Source organism: Eschscholzia californica, unplaced genomic scaffold, assembly GCF_041429995.1.
Source record: "Eschscholzia californica isolate CP2 unplaced genomic scaffold, dmEscCali1.0.p SCAF_2, whole genome shotgun sequence".
In the NCBI taxonomy this organism is placed as follows: domain Eukaryota; kingdom Viridiplantae; phylum Streptophyta; class Magnoliopsida; order Ranunculales; family Papaveraceae; genus Eschscholzia; species Eschscholzia californica.
In genome coordinates, this window is record NW_028238309.1 from 15,074,431 (window position 1) to 15,096,420 (window position 21,990).

At 37.8% G+C, this 21,990-nt stretch overlaps 3 protein-coding genes across 4 annotated transcripts; all 3 read right to left on the bottom strand.

Moving 5' to 3' along the window:
* Positions 1–980: 980 nt before the first annotated feature.
* Positions 981–8,374, bottom strand: LOC147556460 (rust resistance kinase Lr10-like). 2 transcript variants are annotated; one of them, XM_086664365.1, is made up of 4 exons: positions 8,194–8,333; positions 7,906–7,934; positions 2,444–2,585; positions 981–2,360 (listed from the first exon to the last, which is right to left on the bottom strand). In XM_086664365.1, the coding sequence occupies exons 3-4, from the start codon at positions 2,478–2,480 to the stop codon at positions 1,117–1,119; spliced, it is 1,281 nt and encodes a 426-aa protein (XP_086520491.1). In that variant the 5' UTR covers positions 2,481–2,585; positions 7,906–7,934; positions 8,194–8,333; the 3' UTR covers positions 981–1,116. The 2 variants fall into 2 exon arrangements, with proteins under 2 accessions (XP_086520491.1, XP_086520492.1); XM_086664366.1 differs by lacking the exons at positions 2,444–2,585; positions 7,906–7,934 and having other exon boundaries at positions 8,194–8,374.
* A 716-nt stretch (positions 8,375–9,090) lies between these two features.
* LOC147556461 (ACT domain-containing protein ACR11-like) lies at positions 9,091–12,318 on the bottom strand. Its single transcript, XM_086664369.1, has 9 exons — positions 11,743–12,318; positions 11,317–11,374; positions 11,104–11,229; positions 10,605–10,699; positions 10,351–10,435; positions 10,100–10,215; positions 9,644–9,749; positions 9,492–9,560; positions 9,091–9,407 (listed from the first exon to the last, which is right to left on the bottom strand). The coding sequence occupies exons 1-9, from the start codon at positions 11,880–11,882 to the stop codon at positions 9,345–9,347; spliced, it is 858 nt and encodes a 285-aa protein (XP_086520495.1). The 5' UTR covers positions 11,883–12,318; the 3' UTR covers positions 9,091–9,344.
* A 189-nt stretch (positions 12,319–12,507) lies between these two features.
* On the bottom strand, positions 12,508–13,059 carry LOC147556462 (uncharacterized). Its single transcript, XM_086658646.1, has one exon. It carries the CDS (start codon positions 13,057–13,059, stop codon positions 12,508–12,510), a length of 552 nt encoding a protein of 183 aa, XP_086514772.1.
* Between the last annotated feature and the right edge of the window lie 8,931 nt (positions 13,060–21,990).

Below are 21,990 nucleotides of genomic sequence, written 5' to 3' on the forward strand. Positions count from 1 at the left end.
GAATCGTTGGTCACTAGACCTTGGTGGGAGCAAGAGATCGCGTTGATCTTCTCAATAAAGGAGAGTCATCTTCATGGGGCCTCAATGATCCCAGTGGTGATGTCCAAAGCGTGACGGACCGGGTCAAATTGAGGAGCTTGCTTGTGGAGATAGGTCTCCTCTTCGTGAACCGAATGCCTCACAAGAGAAAAAGATCAACGAGTTGTAGATATTAGACAAGAAATGGGTTTTCCAGGCATACTTTTCTTATCAGTGCCCATCCAACCTGTTCAGTTTCAAACAAGAAAGTAGATAATATTCGAGGTTCTCTTCGTCTCAAGGAGAAAGGTTTCACTTGAAACCTTAGAACTCTCCATGTGGGTTACTGTGAAGGAAACCCTTCCTTATTTTGTTGGAACAATGAGAGGATAAAAGAGGGCCAGTGGTAGGGTCGAAATTCCAACCCAAAACTTGGATTATCCTGATACAATATGTTTTTCTCCAAATCATCTTTAATATTTATCAACAAATGAATGTTTATGGATGTATTAATTTTTCAATCAATCTGTGTTTAAATGAATGGAAATGCATACAATTAAATTTTTGTGGTCACTCTTGCTATGATATGTAGGGTTATGAATTTATGTGAATATGGTTATGTGAATATTTCTCAAAACAGTGCAAAACTTGTGTTAGGAACATCTGAATTAAAAAATTAGTGTTTGGGGCATCTCACATTTTTGACTAACGGAAGAGTTAACTAAGTTAATGGTTGTTTGACGGCCCAAACTCAAAAAAAATAACATCTTCGTGCCCCATACTCATCACCCAGTACTTATTTTTACCCCTTTCGCAAAATAACTCTTTTTGCAACTATTTCCTGTTTATTCTCTTGTCCCCAAAATTACTTAAAGAGATTGAAACTGTATTTCAAAATAAAATTTCCTTCCTCAGATTTGGTCTTTATCAAACTCCCCCCAAAAAAAAAACAACCAGATGTATCTCTCGGATCGCACTGTTTTATTAGATAAGATAGTAAACCATTTGTATTTATTATCTTTTGTAATTCCAAAACTTACTGAAAACAATCTGAACCAGATAAAGTGAATCTGTTCTATTACAAATGTATCAATAACATCACTCTACAATTTGTATCTCATATTTCTTCACGAGTGGAGTTGCATCTTTATACCATGTTGAATCGGTTTTTGCACTTTCTAAAGTGTTTGAGCTAGTAGCAAGATCTCTGCTGGCGACGTTGTTGCCTACTGAATATAAATATCTAAACGGGTTTGCCGGCGGCAATATTTCCACCCCACCTTCCAACATTCTCACTACACTACTCATTATAGGTCTAGAATCAGGACAGTCTTGAACACACCACAATGCCACCATGAACATCCTCTCTGCTTTCTCCTTTTCCTCAATGCCAATCTCCACTATAAAGTCCTTTAATCTACCTTTCTCAAACTCTTCCCAAGCTTTCTTTGGAAACCAATCTACACTATCATCTCGACTAACAATATCGAGGTTTTTTCGCCTTCTAACAATCTCGAATAACAACATCCCGTAGCTATAAACGTCACATTTATGTGTAATGGGATAATTACGTAAAATAAACTCCGGTGCAGAATAACCTGGTGTTCCTCGATATCCAGTAACGGAGTCATGGGTGTTGTCTCTATTGCATAGCTTAGCAAGTCCAAAATCTGCAACTTTCGGTGATAAATTCTTGTCGAGAAGAACATTACCAGGCTTTATATCATAGTGTATTATCCTCTGGTGACAATCTTCATGTAAGTAGGCTAGTCCTTTTGCAGTTCCAATTGCAATTTCTTGTAATTTTTCCCACTCGATTTTTGGTGTTTCCGTACTAAACAAGAACTTGTCGAGAGACCCATTTTCCATGTATTCATAAACTAAAGCACTCATATGAAGATCAACACAGAACCCATACAATCTAACTAGATTAATATGGTAAGTTCTTCCAATAGTTCCTATTTCTGCCATGAACTGTTCTTCAATTCTTTTGTCTGAACTTTTTTTTAAAACTTTAACAGCAAATGTGATCCCATTTGGCAATTCTCCTTTATAGACCACTCCGAAACCACCCGAACCCAATCTTGTCGAGTAGTTGTTAGTGAAACTATGAAGTTCTTGAGCTGTGAATCTAATGGGTTTTTCTTTAGCCATGTCATATAAAAATCTATCCATTGTTGCTGCATCCATCTTACAGAGTTCCATGAAATTCATGTCTGCTTGACTTGTTACATTGGTTCTTCTTTGCAAATCTACTTCGATCGACTTTTTAATACGTCTAATGCAACAAAGCACGATCACTGCAAATACTGAGAATCCTACAAAACTCCCTATTACGATGCCTGCACAAAGAGAGGATCATTGGGGTTGGTTTTACCTAATAAACATTTAACTATTACTTAAAATATTAGTGGTAAATACTTACGAACAGCTACTTTGTTGTCAAAGGAAGAGCTCGACATTGGACTCCGTCGGGGTTGGAGCTCAAAATTTGTTTTTTCAGTTCTCGTCCCAGTTTTGAACTTTTTCGTGTTGATTAGTTTATCGTCTGTGGGTCTCCATTGTTTCTAAGCTGTAAGAGGCAGTTTCTAAAAATTGAAGAGGAGGTTTAAGAGGCAGCAATAGGCAGTTTCCAAATTGGGATGGTTTCCAATTTTTTGGCTCAATAGGAAGTTTCCAATTTTTTGGCTTATGATATATATAAATAGGGGTTGAGTGCTTTGTAATCACCATCACCAACACAACTCAACAACAACTCTTTCTAGAGAGAGTTAGATAGAGAGCAAGTGAGAGAGATTTTGTTCATAGTTTTTGAGCGGTGTTAAATTTCTCGGTCGTCGAAGATTTAGTATAGAAGTTAAATTCTATACGGTACCATCTTGGGACGAACTTGCGGGTTGTGTTAGTCGTCTTCATATATCCTTCAATAAAGATTTCTTGTTCGCCCGAGGACGTAGGCTTTAGGCCGAACCTCGTTAATTTCTGTTCGCATATTTGATTTTGGCTTAGCTTTTCGATTAATCTTCATAATCGGATCAATTTCTAGGATAGGTTCGATAGCTTCCGCGACTTTCAGTTACAACAATTGGTACCAGACCCTTGTTGAGATTGAACGAATAAGAAGATGGGATCGAGAAGTGGTACGGTCAAAGCAGGAAAATATGAGATAGAGAAGTTCAATGGGAAAAACGATTTTTCTTATTGGCGGATGCAGATGAAGAATCTGTTAATCTCGCAGAAATTACACAAGACGTTGACGGGAAAGAAACCAGGAGATATGTCAGATGAGGATTGGGAAGAGTTAGATCTCGAAGCACGGGCTACCATTATGTTGTGTCTTGAGAGGGACGTGGCGTTCCTAGTAGACGGAGAAGCAACGGCGGCGGGTGTGTGGTTAAAGCTAGAAAGCAGTTTCATGACGAAAACTTTAACGAATCGGGTCTACTTAAAATCCAAATTATTCACATGTAGAATGGAAGAGGGTTCTTCTATTCAGGAATATGTGAATAGGTTTGACAGGATTATCTCAGATTTGAAGGATATTGATGTTAAGGTTGAGGATGAGGACCAAGCCCTCATATTGTTACTTTCATTACCTAAATCCTATGAGAACCTTGTTCAAACTTTGATGCTTGTTGGTGATAGTCTAAGCATGGAAGAGACGAGAAATTCGTTATTAGCGGATGACCTTCGTAAGGTTGCTACTAACAGTATGGCGTCGGGTGGAGTAGACAAGGATCAAGCACAAGGGTTGTTTGTAACGAGGGGGAGGAGTAATGAAAGGGGAAAGGGAAAGGGCGGGAAATCTATATCCAAATCTAGAGGCTCTTTCAAGAAAACGTGCTTTAGTTGTGGTGAGCTTGGCCACTTTAAAGCGGCTTGTCCAAAGAGAAAGTTGAAGCAAAAGAACGAAGGCTACAAGGAGAAACAAGAGATGCAAGAGGCGGGATATGTGTCAGAAGAAGCGGACGAATGTTTCTCGGTGACAGAGGTGTCTGAGAAAATCTTCGATAAGTGGATGCTTGATTCAGGGGCGTCACACCATATGTGCCCAAATAGGGAGATGTTTACTACCTATAGGAGTATAGATGGTGGTACAGTTATACTGGGTGATGATAGTATATGTAAAACTGTGGGACTCGGATCAATACGGATCAAGATGCACGATGGAGTGGTGAGAACATTGACGGACGTAAGACACATACCCGATTTGCGGAAAAATCTAATTTCCCTTGGTGTGTTGGAGCGGAACGGCTGTAAGATAATTATAGAGAATGGCTCCATAAAAGTCGTTAAGGGTTCTTTGGTGGTAATGAGAGGTACTCGTTACGGTAATTTATACAAACTTTTGGGGACAACAATTACGGGAGATGTAGCAGTAGGAATCAGTGGAAGGGATCCAACGGCTAGTAGGAGGCTTTGGCATATGCGCCTTGGGCATATGTCAGAAAAGGGTCTATCTTTGATGTGCGGGAAAGGCTTGTTGAAGGACATGAAGAAGCCTTGCATGGAGTTTTGTGAGCATTGTGTGTTCGGGAAGGCACACAGGGTGACGTTCTCTACAAGCAAGCACAGGAGCAAAGAGGTATTAGACTACGTACACACCGATGTCTGGGGACCGGCAAAGTTACCTTCCAAGGGTGGTTCCAGGTATTTTGTTACATTCGTTGATGATCGTTCGAGATTTGTCTGGCTTTATTTTCTGAAGCATAAGAATGAGGTATTCAACACATTCCTGGTATGGAAAGCAATGGTTGAGAACAAAACTGGTCGAAAGCTGAAGACGTTAAGGTCGGATAATGGGACCGAGTACACGGATGGGGCATTCAAGGAGTTTTGTAATCAGGAAGGCATTGTGAGGCACTGGACAGTAGTAAACACACCTCAGCAGAATGGAGTCGCAGAGAGATTGAACCGTACACTACTTGAGAAGGCTAGATGTATGCGCTCCAATTCGGGACTAGGCGTAGAATGGTGGCCAGAATCTGTTGCTACAGCTTGTTATATTGTGAACAGGTCTCCACATTCTTCTTTAGATGGCGGCATACCTTACGAGGTGTGGTCAGGTGAACATGCAGATTACGGGAGACTTAAGGTTTTCGGTTGTACGGCCTATTACCATGTTAAAGGTAACAAACTTGACAATAAAGCAAAGAAGGCAATTTTCTTAGGATATGCTACAGGAGTCAAGGGTTATCGGCTATGGTGTACGGAAGACAAGAAGTTTGTAATCAGCAGAGATGTGGTGTTTGATGAGTCATCTATTGTAGCTATGGCGGAAGCTACGGTGCCTAGTTGTGGTGATGTTGGGTCTACTAAAGCTCAAGTAGTGGAAGTAGAAGCCGAAGACCAACGGGTTTCTAGGAATCATGATCAGGTGGAGCATCAGGATAATACTCATGATGAGAAAATTGATGAACCCGATCATGAGGAGGTTCAAGGGGAAGGTACACAAGTTTTACAACAACAACAGCAGGATGTTTCGGTACACACTAGGCCGAAACGGTTATATAAGCCGGTACAGAGGTTAGGGTCAGACAAACCTCTTAGGCATTATGGGCAGGCAAATCTTGTTGAATATGCACTCTCGGTGGAAGACGACGAGCCGGTCACCTTCAAACAAGCTATTACCGCGGAGGATAGAGAGAGTTGGTTGGTTGCTATGCAAGAAGAGATGGAGTCTCTTCACAAGAACAAGACATGGGAGGTTGTCCCATTGCCCGAAGGTAAGTCTGTTATTGGTTGTAAATGGGTGTACAAGAAGAAAGAGGATTCTTCCGAAATCAAGGGTACAAGGTATAAGGCAAGACTAGTGGCCAAGGGTTATGCACAGAAAGAAGGGGTCGACTACAATGAGATTTTCTCACCAGTCGTGAAACATACTTCTATTCGGGTGCTATTGAGTATTGTTGCTCACAGGGATCTTGAGCTGGAACAACTCGATGTTAAAACCGCCTTCTTGCACGGAGATTTGGAAGAAGAAATCTATATGGCTCAACCTGAGGGATACAAGGTTGAGGGCAAAGAAAATCAAGTATGTCGTTTGAGGAAATCTCTTTACGGATTGAAACAATCCCCTCGCCAATGGTACAAACGATTTGATTTTTTCATGCTAAAGCATGGTTTTCGCAGAAGTGACTATGATTGTTGTGTATACATCAAGAAGCTTCGCGAAGGTGACTTTATTTATCTCCTTTTGTATGTGGATGACAAGCTTATAGCTTCTAGAAGCATGGTGGAGATAGATAAGTTGAAATCTCAACTCAGTCAAGAGTTTGAGATGAAAGACATGGGCGCTGCAAAGAAGATACTGGGAATGGAGATTAAGAGAGAGCGGTCAAGTAAGAAACTGTACTTGAATCAGAAAGGTTACATCGAACGAGTAGTTTCTCGATTCGGGATGCAGAATGCGAAGGCGGTGTCAACACCCTTGGCACCACACTTCAGGCTCTCGGGAAAACAATCTCCCACGACTACGGTGGAGAAGGATCATATGGATCGTGTACCGTATGCTAGTGCAGTTGGCAGTTTGATGTACGCTATGGTGTGTACTCGTCCAGATATTTCACAGGCGGTCAGTGTGGTTAGTAGGTTTATGGCAAACCCGGGGAAGACACATTGGGAAGCTGTGAAGTGGGTCTTGAGATACTTGAAGGGTACTGTTGATACGGGTTTGTGCTTTGGTGGAGACACATGTCAGGTAAGCGGTTATGTTGACTCGGATTATGCTGGCGATCTAGATAGAAGACGATCTACTACTGGTTATGTATTTAGGATACATGGTGCTCCAGTTAGTTGGCGATCGATGTTACAATCTACAGTTGCGTTATCTACTACGGAGGCCGAGTATATGGCTATGGCCGAGGGTGTGAAGGAAGCATTGTGGTTGTGGGGTCTTCTGGATGATCTAGGGATTAAGCAGGAGTGCGTGGATGTATGGTGTGATAGTCAAAGTGCGATCCATTTGGCGAAGAATCAGGTCCATCATGCTCGTACTAAGCATATCGATGTCAGGTATCACTTTGTACGAGATGTCATAGAGGAAGGTGATGTTTCTCTCATGAAGGTACACACAGATGAGAATCCCGCGGACATGTTGACTAAAGTGGTGACATGTAGCAAGTTTCAGCATTGCCTGGAATTGCTACAAATCGGCTCCTGTTAAGTTGCTCGAAAGGGCGTAATGGCGACAAGGTAATCTTTATGTGAAGGGTTGGTAGAACTACGGTAGGCTTGATCCTGTAAAAGGGTACGTAGGCAGCCATGGTCATATGGTGCAGTCGGATGAAGTTACAAGAAGCAGATATATCTTACAAGGAGTATCCTGATGTTCGTCCAAAATTTGAAGTGTATCAAATTGTGTACGAGGTGGAGAATTGTAAGAGGCAGTTTCTAAAAATTGAAGAGGAGGTTTAAGAGGCAGCAATAGGCAGTTTCCAAATTGGGATGGTTTCCAATTTTTTGGCTCAATAGGAAGTTTCCAATTTTTTGGCTTATGATATATATAAATAGGGGTTGAGTGCTTTGTAATCACCATCACCAACACAACTCAACAACAACTCTTTCTAGAGAGAGTTAGATAGAGAGCAAGTGAGAGAGATTTTGTTCATAGTTTTTGAGCGGTGTTAAATTTCTCGGTCGTCGAAGATTTAGTATAGAAGTTAAATTCTATACGGTACCATCTTGGGACGAACTTGCGGGTTGTGTGAGTCGTCTTCATCTATCCTTCAATAAAGATTTCTTGTTCGCCCGAGGACGTAGGCTTTAAAGCCGAACCTCGTTAATTCTGTTCGCATATTTGATTTTGACTTAGCTTTTCGATTAATCTTCATAATCGGATCAATTTCTAGGATAGGTTCGATAGCTTCCGCGACTTTTAGTTACAACATAAGCTTTTCTAGTTATTCATTTGTTTCCTGAAGAATTAAGAGTGGAGAAATAAGTACTCTATCTTCTATTTTAGCCTAATATCGTATTATAGGAAATCCTTTATAAACATAAACGACTTCGAAAAAACTAAATAGAGACTAAAAAGAGGACTAAAGTTCAAACCGGGTATCAAATAAATAGAAAACCATAAGAATAATATTTTATGAACAATTCAAAAATCATTCTAGTCCCTAACAAGTTATTTGAATGACTCTGTACGAAGTGGATTAATTTGAAAATTATTACCTCTATGCGTAAAGAAAATCTCTACTCGATGTTTTTCTTCCTCTCCGCATAATCTCCGCCATCCGATTTCTTCATCTAAACTTTCTTATTTCCAACAAGTTTGATTCTAACGACGTAATTACAATGATTAAAACACAAACTGGCTTGGCTAGCTGAACTTATATCTTGAACTTATCTGTATACATTTATAAAGCAAGTTTATGATAAATGTGGAGAGGAAAAAGAGAAGGGAGGAAGAAATTTCCTCTGTATTAGTGTAAATAGCAACTTTAAGTAGGAGTTCAAACTGATTATCAGAGTATGGGAAATTTCTTCTTTATTTCTGTGGTTGTGCTATACTAATCAGAGGAAAAAGTTAAAGGAGGAAGAAATAAAGTAATGTTCAAAATCAGCCAGCTGACAGGTTGACCCAGTGTCAAATATAAGGGTCTAATGCTAAACGGCCCGAAATTTGAGATGAGGTGATGTCGTCGGCACCAATTAGTCGGGTTGTTTCTCTCCTCTCATAGCCTGACCTATTAGAGCCGGCCACATCACCTTGCGACCCTGATCAGCCCCAAACTTCGGGCCTTTAGCATTTTTGTTATCAGACGTTCGTCTGATCTTTGGATACGCAGATGTAAATTACTGTTGTAGAATTATGATAAAAAACAGTTGAATTTGATCTAGCTTTTTTTGTTGAAAGGGATCTAGTTGTTATTAATGTAATTTTATTTTTAAAAAACAGTAAAAAGTACTATTAGGAAAAAAATAGATTGTTATAATAATCATGTGGGTAAGAAATGGGACTTGTCGAAAAAAATAACATAGTCTAGTCGTCATTGAAAGATTAACTATCGAGGTTGTGGACAAGTCAATGTCAAAGAGATACTAAATATGAAATCAAGTGTTCTCGACTTGGAAAAGTAAATGATGCATATTACAATTAATATATCGGATGATGATGAAATAAGATTGTAAACCTGTTTTGTTGTTACATGAGCTAAATTCACTTCTTGTGGCTTCTTACAACATATTATCTTAAATAATTGATACATATAGAAACATCATGCTGGAAGAACAAACCATCCATTTCGGAGAGAGAGACAGGAAATGAAACTCAACCTCTCTAGGATGGTTGGTTAAGACTTAAATATGGCCCCGCAAATGGCTCAAAAACTCGCCTCCTCAGTGGACGGACGCCTCAAGAAATACATCAAGCTATTAGCAAGAACCTGTCAAGTTGGTTCCTTTGATTAAGATTTGTTTAGCTGAAATTTACAAGGACCATATTAAGCATTTTGAGTAGTTCCATGTACCTGTTGAAGAGGCTTGATGATTGCTTTATCTCGATAGCTAATATGAAACTTTGCCTTCGCCAGCAACCCCTACAGTTAATACAAATTTTATAGTCTCATGCAATGAAGAACTTCATGGCTTCGAAAACGACAACTTTAAGTTTATGTATTACCTCAGTATCAAACTCGCCCGATTCAACTGCGATGTTTATATCAGTAATGTTCTTCACGAGATCAACCAGTAATCCAGGGCGATCGGCAGATTCTACATAAAGCAAACTGCAGAAAATGATAAGATAAGTAGCATCAGAAATCACAGAATTGCATAGTTGTGAGCCTTATTTGAGGTTTTCACCTTTCATGTAACCGAGCTTGTTTGGGTTTGGTATTTCTTTTTTTTTGGGCTAACACTAGATTGGCCAAGCAGGTAGCACTGGAAAATCATGTGTATTACATGTAGTCCCACATCGGCATGGAGAAGCATGAAATGGTCTTGGGCAGGCCCATGAGAAAAAAGCCCTATACTAAGTGGAACTAAGCGGAATGGGACGGAGAGGGCCGAGACAGGTGCTGCATTGGTAAAGCTCTAGCCTGACCCAGATTAACGAGAGAAAGCAGGAGATGCATACCTACGGTTCGGACCATCATCATATATGTTTATATGGGTTGCAATATCCACATCGACCTGTTGCGGAGGTGGCTCAACTCCAAAAGCTGCTCCCATTGCTAATTGAGCACTAGACTCCTGTACCAACCAATTAAACCCACTCAACAAACCAAAAACCTAGTAATGGAGCAAGTTTAAGGTTTTCTGAAATATGTCTCAAGGACAAAAAGAAAAACGAGCGATCTAACTCGAGAAATATCCTAATAAAGTTACCGGGTGATATTGAAGAAGATTGTTGATTATCGTCAAACGAATAGCTTCTAGCAACTCTGGTTCCTCAACTTTTCTACCAGTATTGCTGCACACAACTTGAGCTATTCAGGGTTGCAAGTAAATGGGAAAATAAAACCCAAGAATTTCGAACTGCAATGTGGAAGTATTATTGTTTCTGGGGAAGAATGAACTGCAAATATTCAACAACGAAGTGAAAGATAGAGACTCGTATCTGATATAACGCCAGAACTTACGCTTTTGTAATAGAGAATGTGTTGTGCTTTCCAGAAGAGTCTAAGAAGACATTTGCTTTAACAACATTAAGTCCAAGGTTTTTAAGGGCATTCATCTGCAGGCAAAAGAATAGTAGTCAACAAATGATAATCAGTCCAAAGGAAATTTTGCTGATATTAGAACTATGCAAACAGGTTGGCTTTTATGATCTTTCTAAGGTTTAATGTAAGCAAACCACCTACAATAAAAGAGGAAATGTGTAGTGGTTAAAATGCAGCCGTCATAACGGAAACAAGACTTGTTTAATACTAATGGTACTCCTACTAAAAAACCCTTTTCTCGTCTTTTGTAGACCATATTTGCCATGTAAATGATGTAGAAACCGTTATTCTTGTAAATTCTTTAACAGTATCCGGTTTAGAGGATAAACCATTATAAATAGTTATTTTACTATTACATCTGCGATGGGTATGAACCGTTACACAAAAGATCTTATTTTGAAACATTTCGCTATATTACCGTATCAAGGAGAGCTCCAAGGCGGTCACCAAAAGTTATCTCGACAACAGTTGCATTTGGATCAGAGTCCTGATCAATTATAACTTTGGGGATAGGAACTGTGTCATTTTCACTAGAACTTCCATCCTGCTAACCCAGAAACATTAGGCATATTGTGTATACATATGAGGAAATGAGAGAACCAATCACATCTGAACTAAGTTTTTGAAATACCTCGACAGAGGACGGGGATGAAGCTTGCTGGGCTTTCACAGCTATGGAAGATGACAATCTGAAAAAGCCCAATCACATAACTAACAAAGAAATTACCAAAGATAAATTATGATTGAGAAAAATTTGGAAATGAATCAAAACTAAAAAAGAACATACTTATTGCGAGAATAGTCCCACATGAGAGAAGGGTAATCTAGTAACCAAAAATATAATGTCTAAGTCCTCTCGGCTCATTCAATTGATTTTGAATTTGATTACCACAAACCTAACATGGTATTAGAATTAGGCTCGGAAACAAATGAGACCTAAACTAAGCATAATTGTTATATCAATTGGTTAATTCGAACTATAACTATGTTGATTTTGGCGATCGAGTTCAAACTGATTAAACAAAAAGTACCAACCCATGTCAATATAATCCATTACCTTCTTTTGTGAAGAACTGTAATCCGTCCATTATCAGAACCCAAAACCCTCTTAAGAAACCCTTGATTGGGTAAACAATTTTCCAAATTTTTCAATCTAGAATAGAATTGAACAGACCCAGAAGCCATTGCTAAAGCCATTCCCCTCTAGAAAACCCAAAAGATAAAAACAAAGAAAAAAATTCCTAAGATCTAAACTACAATTTGTTGTTAGAGGAAATCATAAGAGATGATAATAACATGGGTTGTTCTTCTAAAGGTGGGTTTGTTATTACTCAACCACTTGTCTTCTTCTTTTCTACTGTTCAAATGAGTTGTGTTATCCATCGCCATGGAAGTTCTTTCTCTCTCTCTAGATAATAACGACGCGTTTGGTTGAAAGATAGAGAGAGAAAGAGTGTGTGTTTGAACATCCAATCGGAAGTCCTCCTGCCCAATGGTTCTGTCTTATGTGTAATTTGGTCGGACCAATGAAGATAAAGTATGGGAGTGAATATGAACCGTTGGATTTAGGGCTAGATTAAGTTTGTTGGAAGGTTGTTGGGTAGGTTGTTTCGAGGGTGGCCATTTTGAGGATAAGGTGTTCTTGGGAGTTGAAGATGGGGAAATGATAAGATGAAGGGGTCAATTCAAGTTTCATAGGTGCCCTGTGGAATGCAAATTATGGGGGTCAATTCCAAAGTAAAAAAAAGGTCGTGGCTTTGGGGCATAGAGAATAATCTTCGGGGAATAACTTCTCTTTTTTTTTGTTAAGATGTGTAATAAATTAAAGAGTAAGACTGCCATTACAATACATATTAACTAGAAAATAAGGAACATTATTCCAAGACTTCGATTTATCCTTCCTTCGAGCCCATTTTGCCAATTTATCTGCTTGAGTATTGCAAGTTCTTTTCGTATGGATGAAGTTGCCACTTTCGAATCGGCTCATTTTCTCTTTGATTTTCTGGATGTGTATCATCGATTGCCATTGTATCTTGTGCTTTGGATTTTTCAAGTGCTTGACTAGATTGATGTTGTCGCTTTCAATAATTATCCTGTGGTGATGATTATCTTCAACCCAGAGTAATGCATGAAGGATTGCAATAGCTTCGCTTTCTTCACTGGTTCTTGCTCGGGTTGTAGAAACATTTGCTGCAAGAAATTTTGCTGTCTCATTATGAGCAATAAGACTAATGCCAATTTTAGAAATTATGTTAGTAAAAGAAGCATCTACATTAATTTTAATATAAGATGGTGGTGGTGGATGCCATTTGTCATTCTGACTAATAGATAATTTTGGGGCATTATTGCTAGATTTTGGGAATGCTAGAATCATTTTTATAATAGTGTTATAGTTGTTGATTATGTGCTGAAAACAGTGGTCACATCGTGCTTTCCAAATATGCCATAGAATCGTTGAAAAGTGAATATCATTTGCCGCGTAGCACAGTTGATTCTCGTCCTTCCAGGAGAAAATCTAGTCTGTTATAGATGAGATATTAGTCGACAATATATTAAAGTAAAACCAGACATTTTTGGCCATAGGGCAATGGAAAAGGGCATGTTCTATGGTTTCTATTTCTGGATAATTCGGGCAAATTAAGTTATTATCTATGTATTTGGCTATTCTGTCTCTGACTGGCAAGGCATTAGTACAAATTTTCCATAAGAATAGCTTGATTCTGGGAATATTGGGAAGGGACCATATGTCGTTCCAATTGTATGATGGAATTGGTTACAAAGTGGACAGAATATTGTTGATACTGAGGTGTTGGTACATAGATTTGACTGTGAAGTTGTCTGCTTCGGTTAGAGCCCATTTCATTTGGTCCATACCCTCATTAGAAAGTGGTATGGCTTTAATAAGATTTTTTGTAGGTTCATCAAAATTGTCATTTAATCTATCATTATTCCATTGGTTATTGGATATCAGTTGCGCCACTTTAGTGAGATTAGAGTTATTTATATTAGGGACGAGAGTATTAAGGCCAGGGATCCAGTTATCAGACCAAATATTAATATGTTCCCCCGTATTCACTTCCCACGTAATAAGACTACCTATATTGTCATAGTGCTTTTTAAGAACCTTCCAGTTCCACGAGTGGTGAGCCTTGGCAGAACCTGGATTGGGAGAGTTCGGGAAGTATTTAGCTTTAAGAAACTGAACCCATGTTTTTTCTGTACATTCTTGGGAAAATATTATTTTTTAACCTAAAAATTAACTTGATCAAACATTGCCCCTTAATCTCCATCCTCTCTATCACCATCACCACCACAACTTTTCCGTACCACCATTTTGACTACCATTTCCTCCTCTTCTCTCTCATTTCTTCTCCTCTCTCAGTTACTGTTACCCTCACTCTCTCGGTCTCTCCCTCTTTTTCCCTATCTCTCTATATTGATCTCCCTATCTATGTCTCCCGATCTCTCACTATTCCTCTCTCAATCTTTCATTGTTTCTTGATCGATCTCTCATTGTTTTTTTCTCTCTCACATACAAACATTGTTCCGGCGAAGAGAAGTGTTCCCTTCTCCAGAACCAGACCTAGAGGAGGGTTTTTGGCGAAACTCTATGATCTCCACAGAGAGATCTATACATACTGCAAAAGAGAGAGAGAGAACAAGATAGAGGTTGCGAGAAAGAGAGATAAAGACTCGACAGAAAAAAAACTAATCTACAGAGAGATATATCTACAACAAGAGAGATGAGAGTGATCTACAATGAAAGAGAGAAAGATCTAGAGTGAGAACGACAAAGAGATAGTCAATGAGAGTGAAAGAGATGGTGAGAGAGAGAGGACGAGAGGGAGAAACAGAGAGAGAGGACGAGAGAGAAGATGAAGATTAGGGGGTCATTGTTTGATGAAGTCAATTTTTGGATTAAAAGAAGAATATGCCCTTTAGATCAATTTTTATTGACTAATTATTTATTCTAAGGAGAATTTTCTTTATTCCCCAAAGGCGCAGTAAAAAAAAAGTTAGTTGTGTTTGTTTTTTATTTTTTTAGCTATAAATTCAAATATTTGTTTTTCAGTTAACAAAAAAATCTGAAAAATTTAGTTGAATTAAGTCCTCGACGGCGCCATTTGGTTCCGCTTAAAAAAAAAAGCTAAAAGCTGTAGCTTATTTTAAGCTAGAAAAGCCCATTTTCTCCAAAAAAGCAGAAGACAAGATTTTGTGGTTTTTTTTTTATAGTTGCTTATTAACAGCTAGCTATGAAAATAAAATATTTATCTTTTTTTGTCACCATCAATAAACATCCACCAACATCACAACCACCCACCACCACAATCACTCCACCACCTCTGACCATCACTCCACCACCTCTGCCACCATTCCACCACCATCACCAACACTTTACTTCTTTACCACTTTCGGCGCAACTCCATCACCACCATTCCACCACCACAACCATTCCACAACCACTTCACCACCATAAGCACAAATCGACCACTCCACCACCACATTATACCACCTCCACCAATGCCATTTCACTACTGTCGTTGTAACTTTACCCCCTAACCACCAACACCCCCTCCATTCTACCAGCACCATCACTACCACAACTCTGCCACCACTAAGCAACACCATAATACGTCTACCACCATTAGAGAGGGACATAAGCCTCATAGGATATGGTGAGGGTCTAACTTTGTTGATCTATTAGAGAGGGACTAAGAGAGAGAGGGAGAGAGAAAAAGAGAGAAAGAGAGAGAGAGAGAGTGAGAGAGAGACTGAACCTCGAAGACCTCCCTTATCGGATCTTCTGTTAGGAGAGAGACTGTGATAGAGAAAAAGCGAAAGAGAGGGAGGGAGGGAGAGAGAGAGAGAGAGAGAGAGAGCGAGGAGCGAGATAAAAAGATGGAGAAAGAGAAAGAAAGGAGTACGAAAAATAAGAATTACGTTTTGTTTGTCAAAAATATCAAATAGGGGTATAAATGTCAAAATATTAATTTAAACCTCGCAATTAAGATTTAGAAAACAAAGATCTAACTTACAAAATAATTCAGTCATTCAGATTTAACCAATTCAATTCAATCTATTCAGATTCAACTAATTCAAATTCATACAAGGAAACTTGATGAACTCGTCATGGGGAGTTTCAGTCAAGAATCTCTCAAGTTTTTGATTAAGTGAAACTACATCTTTTTCTTAGGATCTGGACTTTTTAACTCTTCGTATATAAGGATTACTAGAATTTCTAGCTATCATCCTTTTTCCTCTTTTCTCAAACTTAGAAGTATAACCCCTCCCACATTGTTCTTCTTCTCTTACGTTTTCTTCTCATTCCAACAAAAAACACGAACAACTCCTCCATTTCTAGTAATCCTTTGGCAATAAATCAACATTTTACCTTCTTCTACATACTTAGATATATAAGTCGACTATATAACATTTAACATCATTGTATATTTGTATTCCTTCATGGTAGTAAGTTATGCATCACGGTGCATATCATGTACTCCCTCTGTCCCAAATTGAATGACCTAATTTCTATTTTGGGTTGTCCCATTTTATTGTCATACTTCTAAAAATAAAGAAAATAACTTTTCGCTCTTTCCAATAGTATCCATTACTATATATTTAATGACAACTTTATCTAAAAGTAATTTCAACTTTTTCACTGTAAACTAAAAAAATTAATGAGGATACAATTTGAAAAACTATGTTATTTTTTAAAGTCAAACTCTAATTAATGATGTTCTCTTAAAACGTTGGGTTTTCAAAATAAGTCATTCATTTTGGGACTGAGGAAGTAACAATTAACCAGGGGCGGCCTAGGCCCAAAGCGTCCGCTTTGGTCGCTTTGGGCCCGAAGGTTTAAAAGGCCCAACGTGCTAGAGATATAGTAGTATATAACAAATATCAACTTGAAAGCTTGAAAGGGCTTCCACCACATTGTGTTAGTGTTCGGTGGTTGTCCCACTAGACCCGTGTTGAAGTCCCCCACCCTACTTTTCACATCTTCAAATCAATAAACACTATTAAAGCATTCCTTTCACATTTCTGTTATTCAAGGAGCATTGAACTAATTTTGTTGTCAATAGTTGGTGGCCCAAGTGGTTCCAAGGTGTTGACATAAACTCCAGAAACCCCTCGAGGTCCCAGGTTCGGATCCCAGAAAAGTTAGAATCTTTGGTTATTTGAATTAGGATTATTAGGGTATAAATAATGTAGTTGGCCTTTAGGCCATTGTTTAGTTGGGCTATAGGCCCAGTCTTGTTAGAGTTTGAATGGGCGGTTATCGAACTTATCACATCTTTAATGTATCAATGCCATATGTAATAACTATCGTTGATCGTAGTCAATTTCCAAAAAAAAAAATGAACTAGTTTTTTTTTTGCAAAGAACTATTCTATACTTCGGATGTGTTCAACTAGTAAAGATACATTAGATATTTGATTTCTTAATCTTTTTTTCATATTAAGCAAATCATGCTTCAACAATTCATTAAAACAAATTGACAACAACGATTGGTTCCAACATTCCCGAAATTTTTATTTTCTTACTACAATTTTTTCATTATGTTAAAATGTAATAACATATAAACATTTAACATTACATTGAATATATGTGAAGAAGCCAACAACTCTGGGTTGGAGTGGTAAAAGGTTTAGTCTTCCACCTTAAAGGTCAAGAGTTCGAGGCACGCTGGTAATACAAAAAAATGTCAAGAGCGTATTATAATCTACTAAGTTTATTTTTCGTAAATTTTACAACGTGGAAAATAACTAATTTTATTTCTCTAATGGGGCCCCAATTTTTTTCGTTGCTTTAGGCCTCCTAACAACTAGGGCCGCCCATGCAATTAACATATAGGAATATAACGGAATCATATAGCAAACGTAAAAAGAATCCAACCAAGATGGATAAAGTTCGTCTGATACTACCATAGAAGATATATAACAAATGTAAGTATGTAACGTAGATAAGATTATATAATTGCAAAAAAAAAAAGATAAGTTTTATATAAGCCACAAAAAAATGCAAAAAAAGAAGAATCTCAAAAGAAATATATCCCTAGCGTTTAAATGCATCCATAACCGCCCTTCATATAAATATATTCTCAAAATAAAATTAATCAAAAAATATTGAGCCACCACATTTCACCTCCACCTCACATCTCTCTCAACTTCACGTCGACCTCACCTCTCTCTTCTCCGGTAGGAAGGTCGCTGCCCAGAAAATTTTTTGGCCGACAACCTTCAACCATAAAAAAAATAATCCTCCTCCTCTTCCTCTTACTACTACTACATCAACGCTTATCAATTCATCTTACTCCATTAACATAAATAATTGCTTCTTTTGATTCTTCATCAACGCTTATCAATTCATCTTCCGTCTTCATTGATCCATTGTTTTGACCTAAAACTCAAAATCTCACTACAACAACAACAACAACAATAAGAACAACAATTGCGATTGACTCTCCCTCTCTCTCTCTCTCTATCTCTCTAAACTCTCTTTCTCTCTAGTTTGTCTCTCTAGAAAGATGAGAATATCCAGTACGAAAAAGAGTAAGAGGAGATTTGGAAGGTACTCTTAATATGTAAGAATGATTCTGGGAAAAGGTTTTTTTTTTTTATCGGTGGAAATGATAAATATTAAGTGTTGATGATTCACAACTTTGAATCTTTGACATCTATTACTAGTAAACTAGTAATGAATTTTTTTTCTAACCTAACTCATTAATTTTCTATTTTTATCATAAAATAAAAATTCTATTTTTAAATCTAAATTAAATTTGTAGAAATTATTGGCGTTTGGTGTATGGGATTAAGTGAAGGCAAAAATATTAGTCAAATTTAAGCTTTTACGGGATCGGACTTAAAGCTCAACTAAACTACATCTTGAAGTTAACTAAATATTTATACTCTTTAATAATTCAAGTTCAATAAATCAAGGAATCTTCGGGATTTTAGAGTTTATATCAACAAGGTTAACCACTTGGACAACGAACAAAATTAAGTTAAATTGATTTGATTAGTAAATCAAGAATATTATTTTACTTGGTCTGAAGGGGAGAGAAACTTAGTCTGAAGTTAATTAAATATTTATATTCTTTATAATCCAAATTCAATAAATCATGGATTCTTCAGGATTTTGAAGTTCATATCCACACGGTTAACCACTTGGACAACTAAATGTTGACAATATTGGATTAAAATTATTTCATTAGTAAATGAAGAATATAATTCTACTTAGGGTCCGTTTGATACATGTGAAAATGTGGGTACGAAAGTCGTTTTCTCGGAAAAATTGACTTGTTGTTGTTTGATAGGACCCAAGAGTAAGAAAACCGGATTCTTACGAGAAAAAAAAAGTAGAAAAAGGGGCATATTTTTTCCCCACAAAAAAAATAGGAAAACCCATTTCTCAACCTCACATTAACGCGCTCTCTCTCCTCCTCCCGTAACTTCCTCTCTCTTCCCATAACTTCCTCTATCAACAGAACTACTTCCTTTTCTATCTCTCTATCTCCATTGATGGATAGTTGGTTCATCAGTTACAATTTCTTCCTCTATAAAATCTCAATATGAACTCAATGAATTTAACAAGAATAACTCTCTTATTTATCGTAAGGAAAAATCACTCAAAAACCTTAAACTCACTTATATCATTGTGCCACATCTTAGCACCTCCTTATATAGGGAACCATAACTCAAAAACTCTATTTAGATAACATCAAAATAAAAGGAAACCTAACTTTAGGTAACTTCTAAATAAAAAAAAGGAAAGTTTCACAAAACTATGTATATTTAGGATCTCCTAAATATACTTTAGCTTGAACCCCAAGATGTTTTCAAGCTTATAACAACATTCTCCCCCTTAAGCTTGAAAACATCTTCAACCAGACAACCACATATTGAACTCCAATAAGGCTTCTCATTTCTTTGAAATTGGTTCTTCCAAGTGCCTTCATCAATATATCTGACTTTTTCTCATTTCCTGGAACATGCTCAACCACCACTTGTTCATTCCCGACACACTCATTTATAAAGTGATATCTCTTGTGTATATGTTTGCTTCGACCATGGAATATCAGATTCTTAGTTAGCGTGATTGCCGACTTATTGTCAATTCGTATAGTAACCGTCTCACACTCTTTCCTTATTAACTCAACAAAGAGCTCTTGAAGCCAAATAGCTTGTTTTGCCGCTTCTGTAGCTGCCATGAATTCAGCCTGACAGGATGACAGAGCCACAGTTTCTTGCTTTTGTGTACACCAAGTTATTGGACATTCAACGAGATAGAATATATGTCTTGTTGTGCTCTTACCATCATCCTCATCAACGTTATGTGAACTGTCACTATATCCTAAGAGTTTTACACCATCCGAACGTGAAAACACAAGACCAAAAGAGGGCGTTCCTCGCAGATACCACAAGACTTGCTTTAGCGCTGCTCCATGGGATTCTTTCGGCTCATGCATATATCTACTCAAAACCCCAACACTATAAGATAAATCTGGACGTGCGTGGAGTAAATATCGTAGGCATCCAATGCTTCTTCTATATTCCTTTTCATTGATGCTTTTCTCCTCTTGAGACTTTGACAACTTCAGATTCTGATCCATCGGTACATGACACAAATTACAGCTTTCCATCCCAGTTTCACTTAGTATTTTCTTCGCATATCTCTTTTGCTTTAATACGATACCTCCTTCAAACTGATGTACTTCAATCCCAAGATAAAAGGTCAATTTTCCAAGATCACTCATCTCAAACTTGGTTGTCATCTCCCTTTTAAACTCAAGTATCAATTTCAACGATGAACCTGTGACAAGTAGATCGTCGACATACACAATCATGACAAGAAGATGCTCATTTTCTTCCTTTTGATATAACGATGGCTCTTTTAAACATCTATGAAACTTCAACTTTCTAAGGATCTTGTTTAGCTTATCATTCCAAGCTCTAGGTGTTTGTTTTAAACCATAAAGAGCTTTATTCAACTTGTAGACCTTGTCTTTATTTCCTAAGTTTATAAATCCTTCTGGTTGAGTGACATAAATGTCTTCCTTCAATTCACCGTGGAGAAACGCGGTTTTTACATCAAGATGATGTATTTCCCAACTACTTGAGCCTGCTAGAGCAATGATGAAACGTATTGTCTCAATACGTGCCACGGGAGCGAATACTTCATCATAATCAATGCCATGTCGTTGAAATATCCTTTCGCCACTAATCGTGCTTTGTATTTGTTGACACTCCCATCAGAATTATGTTTTATCTTGAATACCCATTTTAGTCCGATAGGCTTGACTCCAACAGGAAGGTCTACTAAATTCAATGTCTTATTTCTTTCTATTGAAGAAAGTTCATACTCACACGCTTCTATCCAGACCTTTAACTCGTTTGCTTCATTAAAATTCCACGGTTCCTCGTTCATTGTCAAAAACAGATGCTCACCTTCATATTCTGCGATATGAACATAATCATTTAAGTAAGCTAGCTTAATATATGGCCTTGTTGATCTCCTTAGTTGTGGTTGTGCTTGTGCTGGTTCATCCACACTATTATCTTCACCTTCTTCATCTTCATCTCCAGAGTTTTCTTCAACTACTTCGCCCTTTTTTTTATTTAACACATCCTCACTGACTGCCCGAGTATCAAGATTATTCTCCTCTGTGTCTTCATAAGTTTCAATCCCTCTGATGCCTTTATTACCAAATTCTCCCAAATTAATAACAAATGTTCCAGAATCTCTACTTGTTTCTCTTTCGATATTGTTCTAGCTCTAGTTTTTTTTTTCATCAAAAATCACGTCACCGGGTTCTGTTCCCAGATGTACCAGCGTTCTTGACCTGGCGTCTAGCTTTCTTCTCCCAACAACCTCTGTTCTTGCATATCTGACACAGCCAAACACTCTAAGATACTCGAGATTTGGTTTCTTCCTTTTGAGCATCGCATACGGAGCTGATTTAGTCAGCGATCTTGTTGCTATTCTGTTGATTAAATATGTAGGATGTCTCACAACCTCTCCCCACAAATAGTTTGGTACTTTCATATGTTTCAAGATTCTCCTAATCATCTCCAAGAGAGCTCTATTACGTCTTTCAACAACTCCGTTTTGTTAAGGAGAGTACGGAGCTGATAAATGTCTCTTGATTCCATATTTATCATAGTAAGCTTGAAACTCATGAGACACAAACTCTCCACCTAGATCTGTTCTGAATGTCTTTATCACAACCGTTGTTTCTTGTTCAACAAGTATCTTGAAGATTTTGAATTTTTCAAATGGTTCGCTTCCTCCTTCAACAAAA